At 42.4% G+C, this 22,508-nt stretch overlaps 1 protein-coding gene across 4 annotated transcripts in view; it reads right to left on the reverse strand.

Annotated features, from left to right (window-relative positions):
• Nucleotides 1-4,170: 4,170 nt before the first annotated feature.
• TENT4B (terminal nucleotidyltransferase 4B) overlaps nt 4,171-22,508 on the reverse strand; it is a 47,463-nt gene continuing 29,125 nt past the window's right edge. For 2 of the 4 annotated variants that reach the window (XM_074314924.1, XM_074314925.1), the window contains 11 exons: nt 19,257-19,380; nt 17,878-17,924; nt 16,191-16,311; nt 15,032-15,139; nt 12,732-12,860; nt 11,781-11,994; nt 10,439-10,565; nt 10,237-10,340; nt 9,946-9,992; nt 8,009-8,173; nt 4,171-6,876 (listed from right to left, as the gene is read on the reverse strand). In XM_074314924.1, the coding sequence (XP_074171025.1) occupies nt 6,700-6,876; nt 8,009-8,173; nt 9,946-9,992; nt 10,237-10,340; nt 10,439-10,565; nt 11,781-11,994; nt 12,732-12,860; nt 15,032-15,139; nt 16,191-16,311; nt 17,878-17,924; nt 19,257-19,380 (1,363 nt within the window). In that variant the 3' untranslated portion in view covers nt 4,171-6,699. Of the gene's footprint in view, nt 6,877-8,008; nt 8,174-9,945; nt 10,134-10,236; nt 10,341-10,438; nt 10,566-11,780; nt 11,995-12,731; nt 12,861-15,031; nt 15,140-16,190; nt 16,312-17,877; nt 17,925-19,256; nt 19,381-22,508 lie in introns of all 4 variants that reach the window. The other 2 variants (XM_074314923.1, XM_074314926.1) reach the window with 1 other exon arrangement.

Below are 22,508 nucleotides of genomic sequence, written 5' to 3' on the forward strand. Positions count from 1 at the left end.
CATCCCTGACTATTATAGTGGCCAACTCCAGGGAGTTAAGTGCGACTAGGGATGAGGGGGAACTAGGTCCTTTCATTTACTTACGTGTTAATTACACTCCTTCACAACATCACACACATTCACTATCAGTTGCAGAATTAGGTCAATTCACTGTCTGGGTAGGTGGACAAAACTATACTGCAGCCTCAGCTCATTCTCTGATTTATCACTTGAGAAACTTATTTAACAGGATTATCGTTTCTTGCTTTTTAGAAGAGAACGTTGCCAGTAAATGTATAAGCAGTGAGCAGGCTGGAGCGGGCAGTCGTCTAGCCTGAACTTCTCTCCACTCTAAGTCAGCCTGGGAGTCTCTGGACACAAACTATGCAGGATTCCCTTCACGACCACTCAGGTGGGGCCCACACAAGCACCAGCCATAGGACCGCCCACTCTGCTCCCTGGGAGACGGTTCTGAAAACTCGGCTTGGTTGCACTTGGCTTAGTCCTGCTTCTTCCATTCTTTGCAGAAGCAAACGTTTTCCTTACTCGAACGGTCTGCGTCATGAACCTGGGATGAAGTATCTTAATGTCTTAGTGCAGCGAGCATAACCCCTTGCAAAGGATAAAGCCGGCTTGGCACTTGTGAACAACCAAATTCCAGGGAGACAGTTTCCAGCGTGGCTGCGGCTGTGGGGAGGCCAGCAGATCTCTTTGGCTAAGACCTAGGCGGGAGAAAAACATAACATTTTAAGGCACCCCCACTTGCATTAGAGAGGATGAAACCCGATAGAAATGCCATCTATGTACAAGAAAAGCTCATTGTCTAAACAGGGATATCTTTAGAATTATAGGATAAATTAAGAAAAAGTAGCTCTTCGAGTTTTACATAAAGGCTCATACCAGAGGTTTTGAAGGTAAATGAAAGCACAAAGCCTTTATTGAAGTGCAGGTTTATTATTCATAATAACCCCAGTTGTAAGCACTGGGGGCAGGTATGCGTAGAAATGCAATTTATAAAATTTTCCAAGGCAAACAAACAATTGACGTCTTTGAAGAAATCGTTAGCTTAAAAAAAAAAAAAGAAAAAAAAAAGCTTCCAGGTGTGTCATTCATTCATAGTATTGATAACTGGTGCCCAGTAATATGACCTCAGGAAATGTCGCGATTTCATCAATCATTTGTATCAAATCTCTTTTTCTGGTAAGTTCCTTAGTGCCTCTGCAGCGGTAACTAGACAAGATTGGAAAGCTTTTGAGACGATTCAAACCTCTTGCACCTCACAGGCGTCCGCCTTTCTTAACACAGAAGGCGATGCTGATCAAAGAAGGAAATGAAGAAAAGGTTATTAAGAGCAAACACTGGTCCAACAAACTTCTAAACACATGTATCTATGCACAGTCCACTAAAAAGTTGATCTCAATAGTCCTTTGCGTCTTACAGCCAGAAACTACACTGGCTGCCACCTAACGTTTCACTTTTAACACACAGTGCTTTGTAGTAATGAGTAGTGTGAAGACTCTGATACTTGTAACAAGCCCTTTGTATTATTTTAGGATAACGGGACTTTCAAAAGACTTTACAAAAAAGTGACTCCTGAAAATTCCAATATATAAAAATCAGAGAGAAGTGATCTATAATTTCGGAGACTTTAAGTTTCAGGACAAAGAGATGTACGATAAATCTAAACAAAGGTAATAATGACACGACTTAGGGAACAGCTATGAATTGCACAGAACCCAAGAGAATGTGGCTGATAACCAAAAATCTCTCTCTCTTTAAGAAGTATGGCTGACTAATTCATAAGAGACAAGGATGAAATCACCTTCACCAACCTACTGGCTTTAGAGGTTTCCCCTAGGCCTCTTCTCCCCGCCCCACCTACCCCCACTGTCCAGGTAACGCGGTTTGTTTTACTTCATAATCTCTCGTTACTACAGCATCTTTAAGGTAAAGTCCAGACTGTCTCTTTGGTGGAGACCTTCCCTGTAATCAGGCCATGCAGAAGCTGCTGCAGTAAAAAGTAGCCACGGCCCTGTGGAACCTCAAGGACTTAAGTTAAAATGCAGAAATAAAGATGAGCAAATGCCAGCAAACACTTCTGCTGAAATACACAAATGGAGAGCACACCCGATTTCCATTAGCATCTGTTCTTATTGACAAGGCTCACATTTGTCTCAGTAAATCCGAGGGGCGACCTCAAGCTTATAATAACCAAGGGGATGTGCTAGCTCCCTCTCTGGTTCAGCCTCTTTCTGAAGTGTCTCTTTCAGGCTAGTACACCGTGGACGAGGTTAAACTTAATAGCGCACATACTTAAGTAGAAAAGGCACAGGCCAAATACTTAAAAAATACCAGGAAACCTGACATAAGAGTAAAACAAACATTAGCATCTTATTAACTAAAAACGGTCCTTAAGTAAATATTTAATTCTGGATATCATATAATAAATCAGTAGAGCTTGTAAGCAATTCTCCTGGTTAATAATTTTGTCAACATTCAATTTATACAGATATTTAGCTCATTATCTCTGATGAAAAAACTGCTGCTTAAGGTGGAAAGTCAAGACGGCTAATAAGATGGTGGAGAAAAAGGCCTCCGGGGTATGTGAAGCTCTCGATCCACGCTAATAACTTGCACAGTAAAACCTGGCTTGTCCCTTAGTTATGCTTAATACAAGTGGCATATTAAAATGTTAACGTTTATTCCGCCCATAAATGTTTTGACAAGATGGCAGTTAGAGCCTGGAGGTTTAGAAGCTGAGGCAAGGTGAAGACACCACCTCAGAGCGGTCTTTGTTCCCACTTTCCTGCTATGTCATTCTCACAGGTTTCACTAGGTGAACTCCCTCACTGACGAAAATTAGGATAAAGAGTAACTATTAAATGTAACTTCTACTCAATTAAGTTTAATAGAGGCATGTATAGACTGCTTTGCTCAGAAAATACTTTATGAGAAAGTTGCTTTCTACTAATCGAAACAGTTCAATGCGCTAGAACAAGAACAGATGGGTAAGAATAAACTCTTCTGATCATTAGTTTTCACACTTCGATACTTATCATAGCAAAATTGGGAATGAGGTTTTTATATTTTACCATCTAATTTTTGAAAAGTTAATTGAGAAGCAATTTCCTATCAACATTCCTAGTTAGTGACTGAAACACTGAGAAATCAACAGTGTTATAACCGAAGGAATTGATAAAACTGTAGACCAGTATAAAAATCCAATTGAGAAGATACAGTCATAACCAATAAAATTATCAGCAAAACTTGGTAATACCTGGTAGTGGTGATTTCTAGGAATTTCTAGAGCTTGACACGACATCCTAGTCACAGGGGAGGGCTCTGCAGTGAGCGAGTCCCCGCAGTACGGGGTCTTGCAGCTCACAGCTGTCACACTTTCTTCCGACTGGCCCACGTTCTGGAAACCCCAAACCCTAGTCCATAGGTGAAGGCAAACACAACTCACACTTACCATTACATGGCAGAGGGAATGGGAAGAAAACACACGGAAGTATAAGGCTCCAGAGGCAAAGACTAGGAAAAATGCTCTCCCTACCGCCCATGTTTGGCTCTGTGAGGACTTTATCCGGGAATATCTGAGCCAAAGCAAATAACCTCCGTATTAATGAGAGGCTCAAAATGCAAGTAAAGGGAAAACACACTCAAAATAGGACAAAAAATATAGTATGATCAACTGCTGAAGACCAGAGGGCAAGCCCATGTAAAACCAGGAGATCCCACAGGTCAAAACAAGGTTCGAAAACCACGTGCAACGTCTCCATACAAAACAAAGATGCTGAAAACCAGGCACCTTCGTGGACGCCTCCAAACTGCATTTACTTTGATCAGCACAACAGAAGCACTCAGGTTTTGTGCGGGCACCTCCTGGACCCATCAGCACCTCTAAAAACCAGTATCTGAATGTGTATTATGCCTTTTTAAAGAGCAGCAACACTGACCAGGTCCACACACATGACCGTGGCCGCCAGAGGCAGAACCTGTAAAATCCCGTCCTACAAGCACTAGCGAAGGCAGGTTCTGCCTCATGGGTAGGGACGGACTGCAAATATTTAAATGACACATTTCTGATACGCCCACAAAATCTTTACAGGGAGTACTAGCACTGAGAAAAGTAAAAGGACACGAGTCAAATACAGAGATGAAGTGTACAAAACAAATGAGCAGGCAAACTAAAAGTTCTTGAAAGTATTTTACTTCAGATTGAAAAGTGAACAGCTTCCACACTGTCCATCGCGCAAGATACACAGTATTCACGAGTGCAACGCTGGTCATTTGAGGAAACGTACACACCTCAATTTCTCCTTCATGCTTTTTCTTTTAGAAAGATACTGTTTACCAAAAAGAAACTTCAGCAGTACAGGAAAAACTATTTTCCCAATAAATTTACGAAAACCTAAGATTCCCAATGGAATCAAGATGATCTTCCCGCTACCACCACCGTAATATAGTCACATGCTTATTGGGACACTAACATCTGCACCCTAAGAGTACATTCACTTTCAACAATGAGGCTGATTCTTAAAAAAACAAAACAAAACAAAAACTTCAGTGTAGGAAATGTAACATGTAGCTCTGCACGTATTAAGTGTCTGAAATAGGCAGCTAATACTGGATTTAATTTTATTTTATAAATAATTGTTCCCTTAGCAGTAAACATAAGTCTACACATTCACCATAGTCCTAGAAAATAAATACTGTGATTATGCGCGCAATATGTTATGACAAACCAGTTCCAAAAAACAAGAGCTAGACATCTTGATAAAAATTCTGATCAGAATAAAATGTGACTCTAAAATTTAAAACATTGTCAAAGTAACATCACATTTAAAATCTTCCACGGTATACACCAGTATTATGAGTTTCCAGTTTTGAAACATATTTTTCTGTTGTGAATTAAAATACGAACATATTGAAAATTGTTAACTTCAGGGATGACATCAGTTTTGGTCTTAACTGTAGCATTATTTTCTTTATAAAAAGTTGCACTAAGTGTCCATTAATGGTCTCATTGGTCTTCAGTATTTCATAAACGTATATAAAAGAAATTCCTAAAAGCCAACAGTACTTTATCTGTGTGTGTGTATATATATATGTATAAAATAATACACATATATATGTATATAAAATAATCTCATCTCAGAAATGGCTGTAATTAACAGAGCCACATACATTGATGCTAAACATAAGAGCTTTCACCTTACAAGAAAGCATTTTCGGAAATATCACTTACATTCTATTATAGTAAATATTCCCAAACAAGTTTCAAACTCAATGTGTGACGAGTAACAGAATTATACATTTCATTTGCACTCAGAGCTGACCACAACGAAAATTTACTGTATGATTGAAACAAGCTGATAGTTAAAAAAGGTTTTAATTAAAGATAACAATTCCGTGGAAGGAGAGGATAAAGAATGGGATGACAAGAAGTATTTGGTCTTAATAAGGCAATACAAAATAGATCCATTATCAAAGACCATTTAATTTTTAAAGACCAACAATACCAAAAGCATAAAGTGAAGTATAAGAAAATAGTTTTTTATAAGTATGATTTAATTAAAGCTGTTTACAGTTATTCTCTCCCACAGTAGTTAAGCATGAATTTAAAAAAGAATAAGAGATGAGAAAAAACAAGCACGTGCAGCACACAGGGTCAGAGGAGCCAGCATGCAGTCTGTGGGACTCAAGGTTTCACTGCGACAGGAATGAGACCCGACATGGTGGCCTTTTTTCCCCTATTGGGGGGGGGGGGGGTTGGAGGGAGAGAAAGGAACGCAAAGGAAACAAATACAAAGTCATGTAACTGCCCCACTGCCCAAGACGACAGCACTAGGGAAAACAGTTGCAAGTTAATTTTCAGAGATGGCTAGAGGTTTTTCAGTGTTTACACAAAAGTACACAGTACATATATATTTGTTTTTACAAAATAAAATAACCATCATTTGCCACCATCAACCTTTTCTTTAGAGAGGAAGCATTTTTCAGCAGCAGGTCACCAGGATTCTGTTGTCATTTCAAAGCCCAGGAAAAAAAATTGAATAAGAGAGCTAATCACTTCCCTATACATGGATGTTAAGATGACAATTCAGATTATTTTGCAAACTAATCCTGAGAAAAATATGTTTACAATTTAAACAGTAATGTTATGTAAAAAGTATTAACAAATCCACTATTACAAATATCGATTTCCTATATGGTCATCTATATATACACACAATAAAATGGTAAATATATTCAAAAATATTTAAAAAAAAACACAAACAAACATGCACAGATCACTTTCCCCTTTGGAATCTGGACTTCCTATGTGATTACCTCTGTTCTCCTTCCCACCCCAATCCTCTGAAGTGTTTTCTTCTTATCACCCTACCCACACTGAACACTATTCCCACTAACTCTGCATAAAGCCAATGAGAAGTATATTGATTTTACATTCAAGCTTTAAGTCTTAAAATGACCCTGTTGTAGCCTATGACTTATCAAACGAGCAGCCTTTTCCCCGCCCTTTTTTCACTTGCTCTTTGTTTTTTGCAGTTGTCAGTCTTCATGATCCATTCCATGGCGAGCTGGGAAAAAACGCAGTGGCTAAATCAACGTGAGAACAGTGTAAGGCTCCCAAACGTGTCCCAGGAGTCCCCAGGCAACTGTCCTGGGCTTGAGGTCACTGCACACAGAAGACCGTCCATCATACAACGGTGACTATCTACAGAGGTCTGAGAGGGGCGCGTCCCTCTTGTGTTTCCTCTTTTTGCCATGGTAATACTGATTATTTGATTTGCCTTGATGTTGTTTGTTTGTCATCAAGGAACCATGGCTCGTTTGGGTTGTACCTTGGAAGCCTTTGCTGGAAGAACGAAAGAGCCTTGCTGATCCGTGCTGCAGAAAAGGAAAGTGGACAAGACGACATCAGTATCGTGGATTCAACAGAACACTTGCTAAGACCTGACTCGGGGGCTTTCAAAACTAGGGATAGGCTGACTCGTCTGGCAGGCAGACGACGACACTGCAGGGCTTAACTGTCTTGAGCTCTGAAACGTTTCCATGACCTTTTAGTGAAAGTACTGAGAAAGGAAGCCACTGCCTTGCCTTCGTAACAGAGTATATGCACGTAAAATGTTTCTTAAGACATCTATCAACCAATATACTACATAATAAACGACATGACTGGAAGACATACAGGAGTGCGGCCAGGTCAGGCGTCATCACGGCTGGCTGCTCCTTTCCTGCTATCCCTGTCACTTTAATTGCCATTTCGGAGTGAGTCTGTGTTGGGTGCACATGACTAAGGCTGGATAGGTAAAACGGACTCTGCGAGTCCATTTGGACGCGAGGTGACCTACGCAGCAGTCACTCCCCACTGCCAAGTGCCTCCCCAGGGTCCCTGTGTTGGGTGGGGGTGAGATGGCCTGAGGCGGGAGCCCAATGTGATCTGGCTTCTTCCCCTCATTCTGATTTTATTACTCACGATTAATCAAAATTTAGGCATCTAAAACCCTTAGAATAGAGTATCTCTGTGGCCTTTTTAAGTCCAAGCTGATGCTATTTGACTATCATGGCTGACAGCTGCCTGCTCATTTCAACCCAGGCAACAAGGTATTGAATACTAAAATGTAAACGACACGTTATTCCCAGACATGCACGATGCAGCCACGAGGTCACGCAACAGCTTCATTTGCGTTGACTTCAAGTACAACTGAACCTTTTTATAACCTGATGCAATTTTTTGTGCTGCATCTGTAATAAGGTGGGTAGGCGGGGACATCTTATGAGGACCAGTCACTAGATTTGCACAGGTTCATGTGACAATGGTGTTTCATGAGGACCCTCAAGGACATCCTGTTACTAGAAGCACTGCTGTGCTTTGGGACCTCTTAAAACAAAACAGGGTTCTTCTTTAACCTAGAGTTTTCTTCCCACCCTTGAGAGAGGGAGAGAGATAATTCACAGGTAAGAAATTCTGCGTATTTTCTACTGCACACTGACAATGAAAAACACAAGTTCCACACACCTGCGGTTTGTCGGGGTTGTTGGACGTGTTAGTGGTTTGGGAGCTCTGCGTTTTCCCACCTGCCTGAGGGGACCCCACGGACACATCCTGCGACCCTGCTCGGTTCCCAGTGGACGGACGGCAGAGCAGCTGCTTCGGGGTTTTGCACGGTGTCGCATCGGAATCCTAGCACAAGTCACACGAGTTATAATGTGACACATTCACAGTTTAGTCAAGATTCAGAAAGGAAGTAATTTCAGCTAAGTGCTCTCTAGACTAAATTCAACCATTCGGGAATTAAAGGAAGCATGCTGAGGACTTCACACAATTCGTTGCTTAAGTTTTCTTCCAAACATTTAAAGTGGCTTATTTGATCAGTTTTCTATTCATTGTTAAACCCACTGCCCTCGCCTGACCTTGCTGGTCAGCCTTAAAGGAGCTCACAGAGGCCTCAGTTAATCTGCATTTTTATTTATAGAAAATCAGCCACGGATATAGTGATAAGAGCACGGTAATGAGTGAGGGCTGAGGTCCCAGTCCCTGGCTCAATGTCTTCAACTAAATACAAAAGTTTGGTTTAAGGGGATCCTTGGTTTAAGGGGACCCATGTCTGGGGCTCTGATGACAACACACCGTGTGGACACGGATGTCCCTGAGGCAGGGGGCTGAGCCCGTTTGTGGGCTGCTTGGGCCATGGCGGCGCCATTTCTCTCCTCAGGTCTACACTCTGCCCTCGCACTCTATCCAGCGTCTCCCAGCCCCCTAAGTGCCCTCCCAGGCCGTCTCTGCTTTCCCCCACTGTGTCTGTGACACCTAGCTCAGCATTCTGTCCTAGGAACCAGAAGGGCACACAGGTCGATTCTGCATATGAGGATTTATGACTCCAGTATGACACATCATCGTCAACAATAGACAATTATGTCCCTTCCATATTTAGATTACTTTTTATGGCATATACTTAATAAAGTCAAAATTCAAATAATGGGTAAGTCTATTTTAGATCTCAATTAAGTGAACTCAAAATTAACTCTGATGAGGAGAAGCAACTGTAGGTGTAATTGATACTAAAAATTCAGTCAGGATAGAGACAGAAAGTACATTAGGGGTTGCCAGGAGACAGGTGAGGGAGTTGTCAGGGACTGCTCATAGGTTTCTTTTTGGGGTGATGGAAATGTCTTGGAATGAGATAGTGGCGATGGCTGCACAACACTTTGAATATACTAAAAACCAATGAATTCTACATTTTCACATGGTGAACTTTGTATTAGTTGAATTATATCTCAATTTTTAAAAATTAAACCTAGAAGCTCAAAAATATTACTGAGTGGAAGAAGCTCTTACACAAAAGCGTACATACTATAATGATTCCACTAACATGAGATTCTACCACAGGCAAATCTGACCTATGGTATTACAAAGCCTCATGAAGGAACTCCCCGGGATGATGGCAATGGTCTCCATCTTGTTATGTTTTGGGTTACACATGTGTATGCGTTTGTTAAAAATCTACTGAATTAAGGAAATCAAGATTTCCTTGTATGTAAATTTTGTATCAGAAGGAAAAAAAACAGCCAAATATTGAGCTCTGGTCAATGACGGGCACACTGCAGCACTTCGGGGTAAAATGTCCTGACATTAGCAATTTACTGTGAAATGTGTCCAAGAATAAGATGAATGAATGGACAGAGGGATGGATGGATGGCTAGCTACGTGCTAACAAGTAAAATATGTATGGCAGACTCTAGTGGTGATGCAGATGGGTGTTCTCTGCAGTTCTTTCACTTTTGCTATATGCTTGAAATATGTAATACAATGTTGAGAAAAAGTACAATCATTACAGTTATTAAGATTTCCTGGTAACAGGGAAGCAAATGAGTTAGCCTTCTCCCTCCAAAGTCACGCCCCACAACAGAACTCCTAAGCCTCTAGGTTTAGAAAAGCCATGTGCTCATACTTACGACATCACTAGAGCTGGACTGTGTGGCAGAAGAGGAAGACACTGGACCTGATGAAGAGTTTGAAGAGTGTTTACTAAGAGATTCCGAAGTTTTACTTCTACATTTTCCAAGGGCTTCATTTTCTTCAGACAGATTATTATTACATTTATCTAACTGCTGAGTATCTACTATCAAGGTAACACCATTTCCTGAAAGAGTGGCAAAAGATTGGAAAACGTTTCTTCCCATTAAGCACACACAATACAGAAAAGCCTCTAATACTCAGTCAATCGACCAACGAAAAACTCTTACCGTTGCATGAAGGCTCAGGCCTGTTCTGCAGGCCCCATTGCTTTGATATCCAATCTCTATACGTGGCGACTTCGTCCGTTACTCTAATTATTCTACCTAATATGCTGCACGTGTTGGAAAAAAGAGAGGGGGCACATCAATTTGAAGATAAAAAGCCACAACCAACGTTGACACAATGGGCTGACTTTCATGCAACTCTTACCTCTCCGTCTCGTTGTTGGGATAGTACTTGGCTATGGGTGACACCGCGTGACTCAGAACGACATAAGCATAGTCAAAGGCCTGTTTCACTTGCATGGCCCCATATGAACTCCTCCCAACATCATTACCTTGAAAAGAAATGTACACGTAAGACAGTGAGTTTGGCTGTGCTTAATATGCACTAAATGTTCCCGAGGCCCTTCGGGAAAAGCAAGGGCGGTCGCTGCCTACTGGAGCTGCACCCAGAATCTGGCTGTCAGTCGTCCCCACAACTCCCCCAGGCTCTCAGCGTGTGGATCAAGAAATAAGTAGGTTATAACGGCGTATAAATCACCTAAATGTATCCTGGCCTGACAGGGCCTATCTCATACACAGTCACGCCTGTTCTCTCCTAAGTGTGGAACCAAGCTCAACTAGAAACCCCTCGTTCTTGTTTCTATGAGCTACGTAAGGAGACATCTCCCACACTAAATTATGAGCTCCTAAGAAGCAAGGACCACCTTGCTGAAAAATCTTTACATCCATTACGTAGAGCAGGCTCCCAACGAACATTTGCTCAGTGAATAAACAGAGCATATTAATATTTATAAGATGTCTCGGTAAAGCCAGAAAAGGGCTCCAGGCAACAACTTGTACCTCTGAACCCCCTTTCCTTACTTATTTTCAAAGTTAACACATTAAAGCAAATGACTACAAGCATTTCCACTGAAGTCCAATAATGCAGAATCTAAACATTTTACAATTCTATCTGGAAACAACTATTGCCCAGGAAAGCTAGGATTCAAGCAAGCAAACATAACGTCATGAAAGCATGGAAAGAATTCATTTTCTGTTCACTTTCAAGCCAACATAAAGCTGGAAGAAACACAGGGAGGCTATGCAAAACTACAGAGGAGAGGAGGAGTCCAAAAGGAAAGTAAATTTTACTTGGAACCCCTCCCTCGTGACTCTGAGATACATGCCTGTGCTCCCTGCCTCTAGGGACTTCAGAATCGTCACATTGAAGCCCAAGCTGACAACTGCCTGGAATCAGGGGCAATGCGGACACAAGAAAGAAGAAAAATGGCGGTCAAACGAGATGCACAGAAACCCACCCAAACGGCTGACACCTATTGTCCGTTGCCCTCAGGAGCTGAATGGCTTCTACTCCCAGCTCATCTGGAAGTATGCAATGTGTTTTCCTCTGTGTGTGTGTTTGCTTACAAGATGTTTTGATGGAAGAAAAGAATGACGACAATTATAAGTTAACCTTTAATTTTTCACCTAAGGAGAATTTCAAGTTCAACATGGTGACTGACAAGGCCCTTTCTTTGAATGCCCATGAATTTACCTAATTTCAGTACCTGGTTGTAAAGGATCTTCAATATAAAGCATCGATGGCCTGTAGCCATCCAGCATATTTTTCTGCACTTCGTCTTTGGCCACATATGAACCACCATCCTTTATCCGGATGCCAGTCTTTAAATAATTGAAATGTCGTCCATATAATTCAAAAAATTCTATTAAGAGAACACCATAGTTTGTATTGGGGATGCAAGCATCTTCCCTGGGATGTAACTAAAACCAGAAGAAAAAATAAAGAAATTACGTTGGATTTTCTCTAAGTTATCAAGCTGGGGATAAACGACATCCTAACTTCTATAAGCAACACTCTTCTCATTTAGGTTTAGCACAGCAGCCAATAGCTGATGGAGTAAGCGCAGGCTGTGCTCATGCCACCAAGAACACTGAAGCCCCAGGGGTGCAGAGCTGCTTGGGGACACCTTGCAAGGCTGAGTCTCACAGCTGCCCCAGGATGCTGACAGGGCTGGCTTGGCCCAACACCTCAGGGACGTCACTGTGACTCAGGAGCACAACCCGGCACCTGGCAGCACTAACTAATACACTCGTGGCAATCTTCGACTTCTCACTCCTCTTACTCAAATAGCGGGCCTCTATTCCAGCTCAACTTCCAAGATTAGCTGCTTAAAAGACGTTCTTATTTTTGGCATTTCTACTACTACTTACACTTACGGAAACCACGCCATACCTTTGCACATTAAAATTTGCAGTGAAAAATCTCTAAAATACTAGAACACATGGGATTAAAAATAAAATACTGTTTTTTCTTAGGGATTTTAAAATACGTATTTGCTAAATTATAAAACGGTGCCCAGTTTAAAGCGAAAAGTCCCAAGCAATCAAGGAAAACATTGTAATTAGAGCCTGACAGAAAATTTTTCCAAAATGGTTCCCCAACTGATTAATATTTTTAAACTAGGCATACGCTAGCATGGTATGACCACACAACTTACCTGAAGGAAACTGACTGCCATTAAAAAGAGACTATAAGAACCAATTCCACCTGTAAATACTTCATTAAGGTCCCTCTGTAATAAGAACTGTTTCAATACTAAAACCAAGTATGGTAATACAGGATATTTCTGAAAAAGAAATAAAATGATGTTTTCAGTGAATTCTTATATTAGTAATAGCTCTAAGCATTCACAGCATAATGGTCTCTAAGCATAGACTGTTTCATACATTACAAACTTTGGTGGAGATACTTCATTTTCTATTTTAAGAGTGAGCTATAAGTAGTTAAGGAATTTTCCCTGACATCTAACACTTAAAACATGGAGACATAAATAATGGCACTGAAGCACTCATTACGAGACAGAAACACTGGTGAGATATATTTGACGACACTCATTTATGGCCATTCCCGTAGGATCCTCATTTACAAACAGGTAACAGAAAGAGTACAGGACAAAGCCTCAGCGCTTAGAGTACTACATCAGCGGGATTTTAAAGAATCTTTTTCCGCAGGTAGGTGGCACTCCGCCAGGTAAACCAGGGTCCGTTAGAGGATTCTGCACAGCCAGAAGCAGGGGCAGCCCTGCCGGCTGGCTTCCTGTGGGCAGGTGACCACACACGGACCCACCTTCTATGCTTTACAGAGGACAGTACGAGCACCTGAGCTGGCACACAGGCCATCTTTCACTCTTCCACTCGCTCAGTAAGTACTGTCCGCAGGCCAGGCCTGAGGCAAGGGACACATTGGAGAACAAAGCAGACACCCACACCTAGAAGGACGCCTCAAAAGCCTTTATCTAGGGGTGGTAGAATGACTAGTGATTTCTAGTTTCTTCCTGACACAATGAACAGATACTGCTTCCATAAGAAAGGGAAAAGTGTATACTGTTGGAAATCACGTCAAAGTAAACAAGCATGAGAAATAACAAAAATACGGAGAAATGATAATTTTCAAACATTATGGTTAATGTCAGAAATAGATGCAGTATCTTTAAAGAACAATCAGGCAAATTTCCAACGGGTGGCCTCTGACTCATCAATTCCACTTCCAGGAATCTTTCTACAAACATTTATTATACAAGTGTAGAGAAAGGTGCAGGCACAGAAGGACGTTCACCGAGCACTTTTGTGAGAGCGAAACACGGTGGGAACAGCACTGCGGACGTAAAGCACGCTGCGTCCTTACAAAGGACTACTGAGTGGTCAGTAAAAAGAAGGAAGGAAACCCATCTGTGCCGATACAAAAAACCCTCCAAAGCATTAAGTTTAAAAAAAGAGTACAAGACAATACACATACAGGGTACTATTCCTTTTGTTACAAATTTCAGGAAGAGGATAAACAAGCAAAACAAACCAACAACGACAAGAACAAAACAGTTGATGATATATAAAGCCGATTTCAGCCTATAAGGTATTAGGTAACTAGCTTCTCGCTATCCTTTTACATTAGTGCATTTTGTAATCATGCACATTATTAATAAAACAACATTTCTTTTCTGGGAAAAAGAAAACGCACACACACCCAACACCTCCAAAAAGAGTGAGATTATGGATCCTATTTCTTTTACTGCTTTTCTCTACTCTGCACATTTATATTAGGTTGGTGCAAAAGTAATTGTGGTGTAAAAGGTTAAAAATAATTGCAAAAACCGCAATTACTTTTGCACCAACCTAATATAAGAATATAATATGTGCACGATAGTTACATTTTTTTCTTACAAAATAAAAAAAGGTGAACCCGTAGAGCTGCTAAAGAAAAAAATTGTGAATGGATAAAAAAGATATTCTTCATAAACCAAAGCAGTTAACATTTTCAGCTTAGGGAGAAAAGGCTGACACGTGCAAGCATCTGAAATGTCCTGGAGATGATGTTGACCAATTCTCCCCTATCTTGGAAGAAAACAGAATAAGTAGAAACAGACTTAAATCACGACAACATAAAGTAGGGGAACCTGCAGGAACTACCTTACAGGTGACTTGGAGATTAATCTAGAAAAGGTTCCCTAGAGAGATGAAAAGCAGACAAGAACCACCTCAACAGCACGACTGCAGCCCTTATCGCTCTTCAAAAGCCTTCTCGACCTTTAATGCTCAGGTGAGTCCACATTATAAACCACTAATTATGACAAGCACATTGAAGGCAAGGAAAACCATTGCACAGAAAAGAGGCGTCTGTCAGCGATAACGCATATAAAAATAGTTTAGCGACATCTACCAGAACACCACCACCACAGAATCTCAAAGCCCAACTCCTCCATTTCTAACAGTTTCTCTGAATAAACACCATAAATTATCTGACCTTGGTAAAATCTTTGATGAGGTCAGCTGCTCTCACACCATTCTGTACGTTAAAGCTGATATCAACTTTCACTTCAGTAAAAGAATCTGTTAATTTAATAATAGGTACCTAGAAGGAGAAGAAAGGGAAAATTAAAATACTTTAACCAAATTCAGTGACAAACTCAGAGGGCTTGACCTCCTCGTGAGAACACAGCACACTGCGCGTCCTGAGGACTCCACACCAGTGAGCCTCGCCTTCCAGACACTTTCCATTACACAGTCAGCGTTCAACCTCATACAGTATAATTCCTACTGGTTGAGAATTTTGAAATCAGGTAACAAAAACCTTCTTCGACATTATGCACTTTGGAGAACAGTTTCCAATGCAATGACATCGAGGATTAGGAATGCCAAGTACGTCACCAAACTGTTCCTAATAAGAAAACTGCTAGATTCTTAAGCCACATACAACCCCCATTGGTATTACTGGTCGGTTTTGCAAAGAGCCCCCAAACAACCTGACAAGAGAAGAGAAAACGTAAGACTTATTCCCAAATAAAAAGGGATAGACTGATTCATATGAGACATTAGGAATTCTTTAAAACAAAAAGAAAACTCTATTTACACTATGCATTAGAAAACTCAGGCCAACAAACTCTATGTGTGGAATTGGGTTTCCAGATTAATAACTTTTCATGAAAACAGTACAAGTTGTTTTGTTCCAAGAAAACATAATATGCAAAAACTCAAACTTCTAATATAGATATATTCTGAGCATCCAGAAAGTTCTTCGATGGCCATTGCAGACATAGTTAAATATGGCTTGATTTACAAAATTTCAATTATATACAATGTGTCAAGGACACAAACTAAGATGGAGCAGAGGAGCAAACATCTTCTATAACCGTCTATAAACAGTCAGTATAGCTACTCATCGTTTTACTTAGACTTTTTGATATTTAAACATCTCTACAGTGAGTATTATGTATGAGAACAATGAGTATTATTTTTAAAGGAACGTACAACCAGGACAGGTTCACTTGTTTCACAAACAAGACTTCTTATGTACGAGCACTGTGATTACTCACAGTCCTCCTGCGCGCACCAAAATCAGCTTCACTTCCAAGCTTCATGCACACGTCACGAGACACTTTACAATGAAATGGGGAGGAACTCACAGTTGCTTTGTCTAGAACTTTCACCGAATCCTCATCTGCAACTTTATGTTTCCGAAGAGCTTCTTCCAGGGTCCAGAGCGGTAGGTTCTCCCACTTCCCAAACACCACCAGGTCGATGTCACTGAACAGAGAACACACGCCCAAAAGTTGTTCGAAGAAGCAAGAAACTGTCCTCCTTTCAACCGCGGTTCAGGCTTACAGACTTCAAACCAGTGCACTGAAAACCCACTTGTGCGCTGCCCCGTGAAGGCGGACTGTTGGTGACTGTTTCTCAGAGGTGAAGGGAAACTGGAGACTTGTTATAACAACCTCCTCCTCCCAGTCATATCATACAAGCCAGGCCTCAGGAAATGGGGACGATTTTGAAAGAAGCAAAAAACCTCAAAAAATACCAGTTAACGTTCCCTGTTCATACAGGTTTCTGGTACTCAAAAAACTTAACATTTTCAATGTGGATGAGATGAACTAACTCACTTAGATTATTCAGTGTAAAAAGCAAGATGCAGACAGTGTCTCTAGTATGCCACCATTTATGTAAAAAAGCAAGGAAACACACTGGAATACACATTTCCTTTTACTTTATCTGCATGGACTGTCTCTGGAAAGATATGCAAGAAATGGCAACAGTGGCTCCTCCAAGGAGAGGAACTGGGGATAGAGGTCAAATCCAGAGTTTTTGCCATGAATATTTTTGTGCCCTTTTCAAATCCAAATTATGTGACTGCACTACCTAATCATAAAATGTAATTACTTTTTTTAGAAAGAGTGACTCAGAACCTAAATAAGGAATAATATTAATGAGTTCAAAGTTGAATATTTTATGGCTTTTCGAGGCTTAGGACAGCAACGGGAAGAATGGAAAGTGCTAGGATCCATCCACTTCAACACACTTTAAGTTTAGGTAAAAAACACCATATCAAGCTCAAATCAAAAAACAGGAGGGATACCTATAGTTAATCATATTGTAGTGTGCACTTATAAACTTGTTATCAGGGTAAATCATGTTTTTGTAAGTGTAAATCATGTTAAGTGTTTTACCACAATAAAAATAGAAACAAAATCATGATGGAATGCTTTCCTTCAACCGTAGCATCGCAATTCTTAGAGAACAGGTCCTCACCCCTCAGGGAAGCCTTCCCATCCCCAAAAGGGCCCCCAGGCTGTGGGCCAAGACAGCCCTCACCTGAGAGACTGAAATAAATAAGGGACCTGGAAAGACCAAGACCCTCCTCAGAGAAGAGTCTGTACCCCGAATTTCTGGACCAGGCTGCTGGAGCAGCGGCTAACACTATGAGTGCTTAATAAGACAAGGGACGTGGCATTCGGAGCGTGCAAGCTCCGCAGTATAATCAGCTGCTTCTGCATCGCATCACACTGACCTCTGCGCTGGCGGGCTGGGGTAGGGGCCAAGCAGTTCCCTGCAGGGTAGTCCATGGCTAAAACGGCTAACCGGTTCCACTGCTACAGGCCCCTGTTACAACTATCTGAGATGACACACTCTCTGTATCACCTGTCCAATCAGATGATCTGAAGTGAGAGTCTACCTCAAGATAATTCAAATAAAATACAGGTAAGTGAATTTCTGCTTCGTAAGTCTGTTTTGTTTCTACTCTTACACATTCCACAGCCAAAATAAATACACCAGGAAAAATGCACAACCCCTTGAAAGCTTCATAAATATACTAACCTGGTAGGTAAATAAAGGCCAGTTTTGAAACTCCCAAATATCTGGACCTGAAATAGAAACAATTATTATATTAAGAGGTGCGAGATGAGAAGCCACCAAGCTATGGCGAAATGCTGGTTTCTGCTACCCTCTACTGGCACTTTTTTGTACTGCAAGAGCATTTTTTATACCCCCTATGCTTTCATGAATCAGGGATTCCGTGTCTCATAGGGAGACATTCCAAACACAGTTTAAACGTATTAGGTTCAAATATCAAACATGCAGACTAAAATAGAAAACTTTCAACAGTAACATTCATTCACTAATGTTCCCTTATGATCACAACTCAATTTGTGTGCCCTCTTCAGGAGTCACCTCACAGATGACTGAATCAGCACGAGACTCCCCAGAGAACGCCAGGCACTGTCATGGCGGCATCGTGGCCGTCCTGTGCGCCGTGGGGTGGTTAGCAACGTCCTGGGCCTCTACTCACCCTGTGTCAGGAGCACCTTACCAGGCGTGATAATCAAAACTGTCTTTGATAATGAATGCCAAAGGCCTCCTCTCCTGGGGGGCGAACAGCCCCCAGCTGAGGGGCGCTGAGCGAGATCACATAGGAGAAGCAATGTGACACAAAGTAGCTGCTCAGTAAAATGTCAATGTCCTCTTCCCTTCCTTCCCTTCACCTGTAGTATCTTATTTGAGGCTTGTTTTGCCAACTGAACAAAAGAAAACTTCCCGGCTCCCCTTCAGCACCCCACGATAGACAGAGTCAGAAGCAAAGTGATGAATTCTAGGTTACTTCTTAGAACGCACACAATTGCAAAACAGACTCTCAAGGGAGCCCTGAGAAGTGAAGTATTAACTCACTGTCAAAAACAAGAAGCACAAATAAGCCAAGAGGGAATCTCGGGCCAAAGTGATGCTCATTGGTGGGGGTGTCCTGGGCACACGGTGGTCAGAGAGAGGACAGCAACACTTCCAGGGACGGGAAGAGCAGACTGATGCCTGCATCCACCCAGGAAAATGAACAGGAGAGATTCCTCCTGGACTTTCACTGCTACAAACAGTGACACAGGGTTTATCCCAGCAGGGTGGACCAAAATCACATCGGGCTTTGAACAGCACGTCTAGCAGCGGACTACACAGCGAGGCTTTATACGAGTGGTTCCTAAGTATAGTGTGCCTTCAGCAGTCGCCCTCTGGCACTGCAAAGAAATAGCTGGAAGTACGTCAGCCAATCCAATGCAAGGATTAGGAAGCCCCAAATCCTAAAGGCTGAAGGAAATCGCAGGCCTGTAAGCTTTCATTAGACCGTACATCCCACTGCCCGTTTCGCCTGAAGGCAACACCACCAGTCTCTCCACCCTGAGCACCCAGCTACCCAGACAGGTACTTACGTCAGCGCTGGGCCAGAGCTCCTTGATGACACTCTCGATCCTGTTCACTACCTCCATCCGCATCTTCTCTTCCTCGGGTCTTGGAGACATGTATTCATAAAAATCACTGATCTCCTCATGCAGACTGAGAGAAAAGAAAAGCAGAGAGGTTAGTATGGGCAGAGCCAACAGAAGAAAACCATCTGGAACAACCTCGTTTACTGGAGTCTTAGGAGATAACTTAGCTGATGACTCTGCATCCATACCTTCTACCTTCGCTTCAGTGTTACAACTCCAGCTGAGCTGAAGAGCTTAATCAAAAGTGCCAAAAGAACAACAGAAGACCATCCAAGAAGTCTTAGCGGAAGTGCTCTGGCAGCGTTCCCAGCATTTATGTATTACCCTCCTGGGCAGAGCACTTGTGGGCTGCAAGGCCAGGCCTCTGCCTTCACACTCTGCTCCAGTGGACACAAACCGAGAAGACACAGAATCCAGGTGACACCGGCCTGACCCTCTCACTCCTCTGTACTCCGATCCGCACAGGACCAACAGCATGTCATTCATTCACAACGTCTGCGTAGTGAGTTCAGTGACAGGCAGCGAGGTCAGCCAGTGAACATCAGCTGAGAAGGGCTGAGGAGAATGGTTGGCAGACAAGGCCCCAGGAAGAAGCTGATTTCCTGAGAGGAGAGGTGTGAAGTACAGCCGGGAAGCGCCCAGCAAGCACAGAGGGACAGAACAGCAGGCTAAGAAAGTGGGGTGTCACCAGAAGGGCTAAAATGAAGAAGACACTAAGTGTCAATGAGGATGTGAAGTCACTGCAGGTGGGAGCAGGAATTGGTACAATCACTTTGGAAAACTGACGATATTTACATAAGCAGCAATTCTACTGCTAGATGTATGTCCAACAGAAATGTGGACACATTTTCACCAAAGGACACATACAAGACTGCACAGAGCAGCACTATTCATAATAGTCCAAACTGGAAACAATCCCAAATGTCCACCAGTAATAGAATGGATAAATAAATTGTGGTAATTCATAAAATGAAATATTATATACCAATGAGAATGAAAAAACAGCTACATGTAATAATATGCATGAAGCTCACAAATATAACAGTGAACAAAAGAAGTCAGACGTAAAAGATGTATAGCTGGGCTTATATAAAGTTCAAAAGTAGGTAAAATTTATCTATGATATAAAAGTCAGCATCATAGTTACTCTTTGGACGGAGTGAGAGGGAAAGGGCGTAAGGGGGGCTTCTGGGATGCTAGCGCGTCCTGCGTCTTCTGCAGGTGCACGTTACTCAGGTAGGCCGCCTTTCTGCAAATTCCTCAAGCTACATCAAAGCCATAGGATCTGTGCACTTTTCTCTGTGGACATTGTATTTCAATAAAAATTATACTCAAAGTTAAAAAAAAGAAAGTGGGGTGTTCCCCTACTGTAACAGGAAACCACGCATGCATGCATTCATTCATTCATTTATATATTTGTGACTTTTTAGAAGAGTTTATTTAAGCCAAAACTGACGACACATGCTAGGGAGCAAGATCTCACACGCTCTGCAGAAGAACAGTTTTGTAGCGTGAGGCAACCACGTATCTAAATGTTTCTGAGAGGGAGTAGGGAACGAGGGACTTCTGAAATGCAGCATGTTAACAAGATTTATCCGGTAACTGTACAAACGGACTGGCAAAGAGACAAGACTGGACGCAGAGAAAACAGCTCCTACATTCTTGCAACCGTGGGAGGACCAGTGAAATGCCTACAAGATGGCGGCGGGAAAGGAACGGGCTCCAGAAACCTCACACACAGACACGAGGCCCAGGCCTCAGAGCATGACCAGCAACGGAAAGGGAGGAGCGAGGATGCCTGCAGCGGCTCAGGCCTGAGGGGCTGGGGCCCTCGGAGGAGGGAGGGAAGGAGAAACTAAGTTGGCGGCTGGTGAGGCGACTTCGGTCCACTAGCACTGCAGGCCAGGAGCAGAAGGAAGCCGCATTGGTGTGAAGAGCTGCCTCTGGGAGGGCAAGCGGATACAAAATGGAAGGAAATCTGCTAAGCTCGTGTTGAACCTGACAATTGGGGGGAGGCCCGGCTCCAGGTGGCTGGAGGCAGCCGGAGTCAGGGTATCTCACTGCGTCCGTGCAGCACAACTGTGACGGACCAGGCGGCCAGCAGCAGGGTGCCAACAGCAATGGGCGCCAAGGCCCTGGGAGCACGAGGGGCAGGGGGCAACGTTACGTCAGTTATACTTCAATAAAGCTGGTGAAGAACACATGCCCTTTTCATCCTCAGAAATATTTCCCTGCGGGAACAAGGATATTTGCCACAGCATTATCGGGACCACTATCACACTCAGAGGCGGCCTCCGTGTCTGTCAATGGGATCCAGTGAAATGCCCTTCCCTGAAGTGACAGCCGGGAACCCATTACACAGACGACTGCTGAGTGTACGAGCTGACAGGGAAGGGCTAAGATTCGTTAAGTTTGAAAGAAAAAGCACAATGTATTTAACAGGATGCCTTTTGTGTGCATTACACACACACACACACACACACACACACACACACACACACACAGAGCGAGGACACACAGCAGTCGCCCTGCGGCACACGGTTTCTGGAAGGAGAACTATGAGCAGTGATTACCTCAGGGGCACGCACAGGAGAGTAAGGGAGACCTTAGCATTTTATTTCGTATCACTGTATTGTTACAAAGTTTTTAAACCACCCGTGTGTATCTGCGTTTCTAATAGGGATTATTACCTGTTTGGAGAGATTATGGGCCATTTGTCATCTTCTGTATAGTTTGCCATATGAAAAATGTGTGTGTGTGTGTGTGTGTGTGTGTGTGTGTGTGCCACCACATCCACAGAACAGGATCTACACACCATACTGGTTACAGTGATTAAATCTGGTGAGTGAATTTGGGGAGGGGGTCACTTTTAAAAAAATGCACATGTTAATTGTTGTACATTTTTATCACACTTTTAAAAACATGCACGTTAACTGTTGTACATTTTTATCACAAGGAAAAATATTCATTAAAGAAAACTAACACTTAAAGGAGAAAGAACTGGAATTTCTCTAACAATCTAGGCCACAGACCGAGAGCTTACACACAAGGCAGCCTGAGAACCTAAGCAACCAGAGAGGGAACTCGGCGGCCGGCCTGTGGGCAGCACTGACCCCTGCGGCACAGAGGGACCCATGACACGACACTTGGGAAGTCGCCACATGCCCAACTCAGTATGTGCAGAGAGTTTCTGCT

This window comes from Rhinolophus sinicus, linkage group LG11 (assembly GCF_036562045.2).
Source record: "Rhinolophus sinicus isolate RSC01 linkage group LG11, ASM3656204v1, whole genome shotgun sequence".
In the NCBI taxonomy this organism is placed as follows: domain Eukaryota; kingdom Metazoa; phylum Chordata; class Mammalia; order Chiroptera; family Rhinolophidae; genus Rhinolophus; species Rhinolophus sinicus.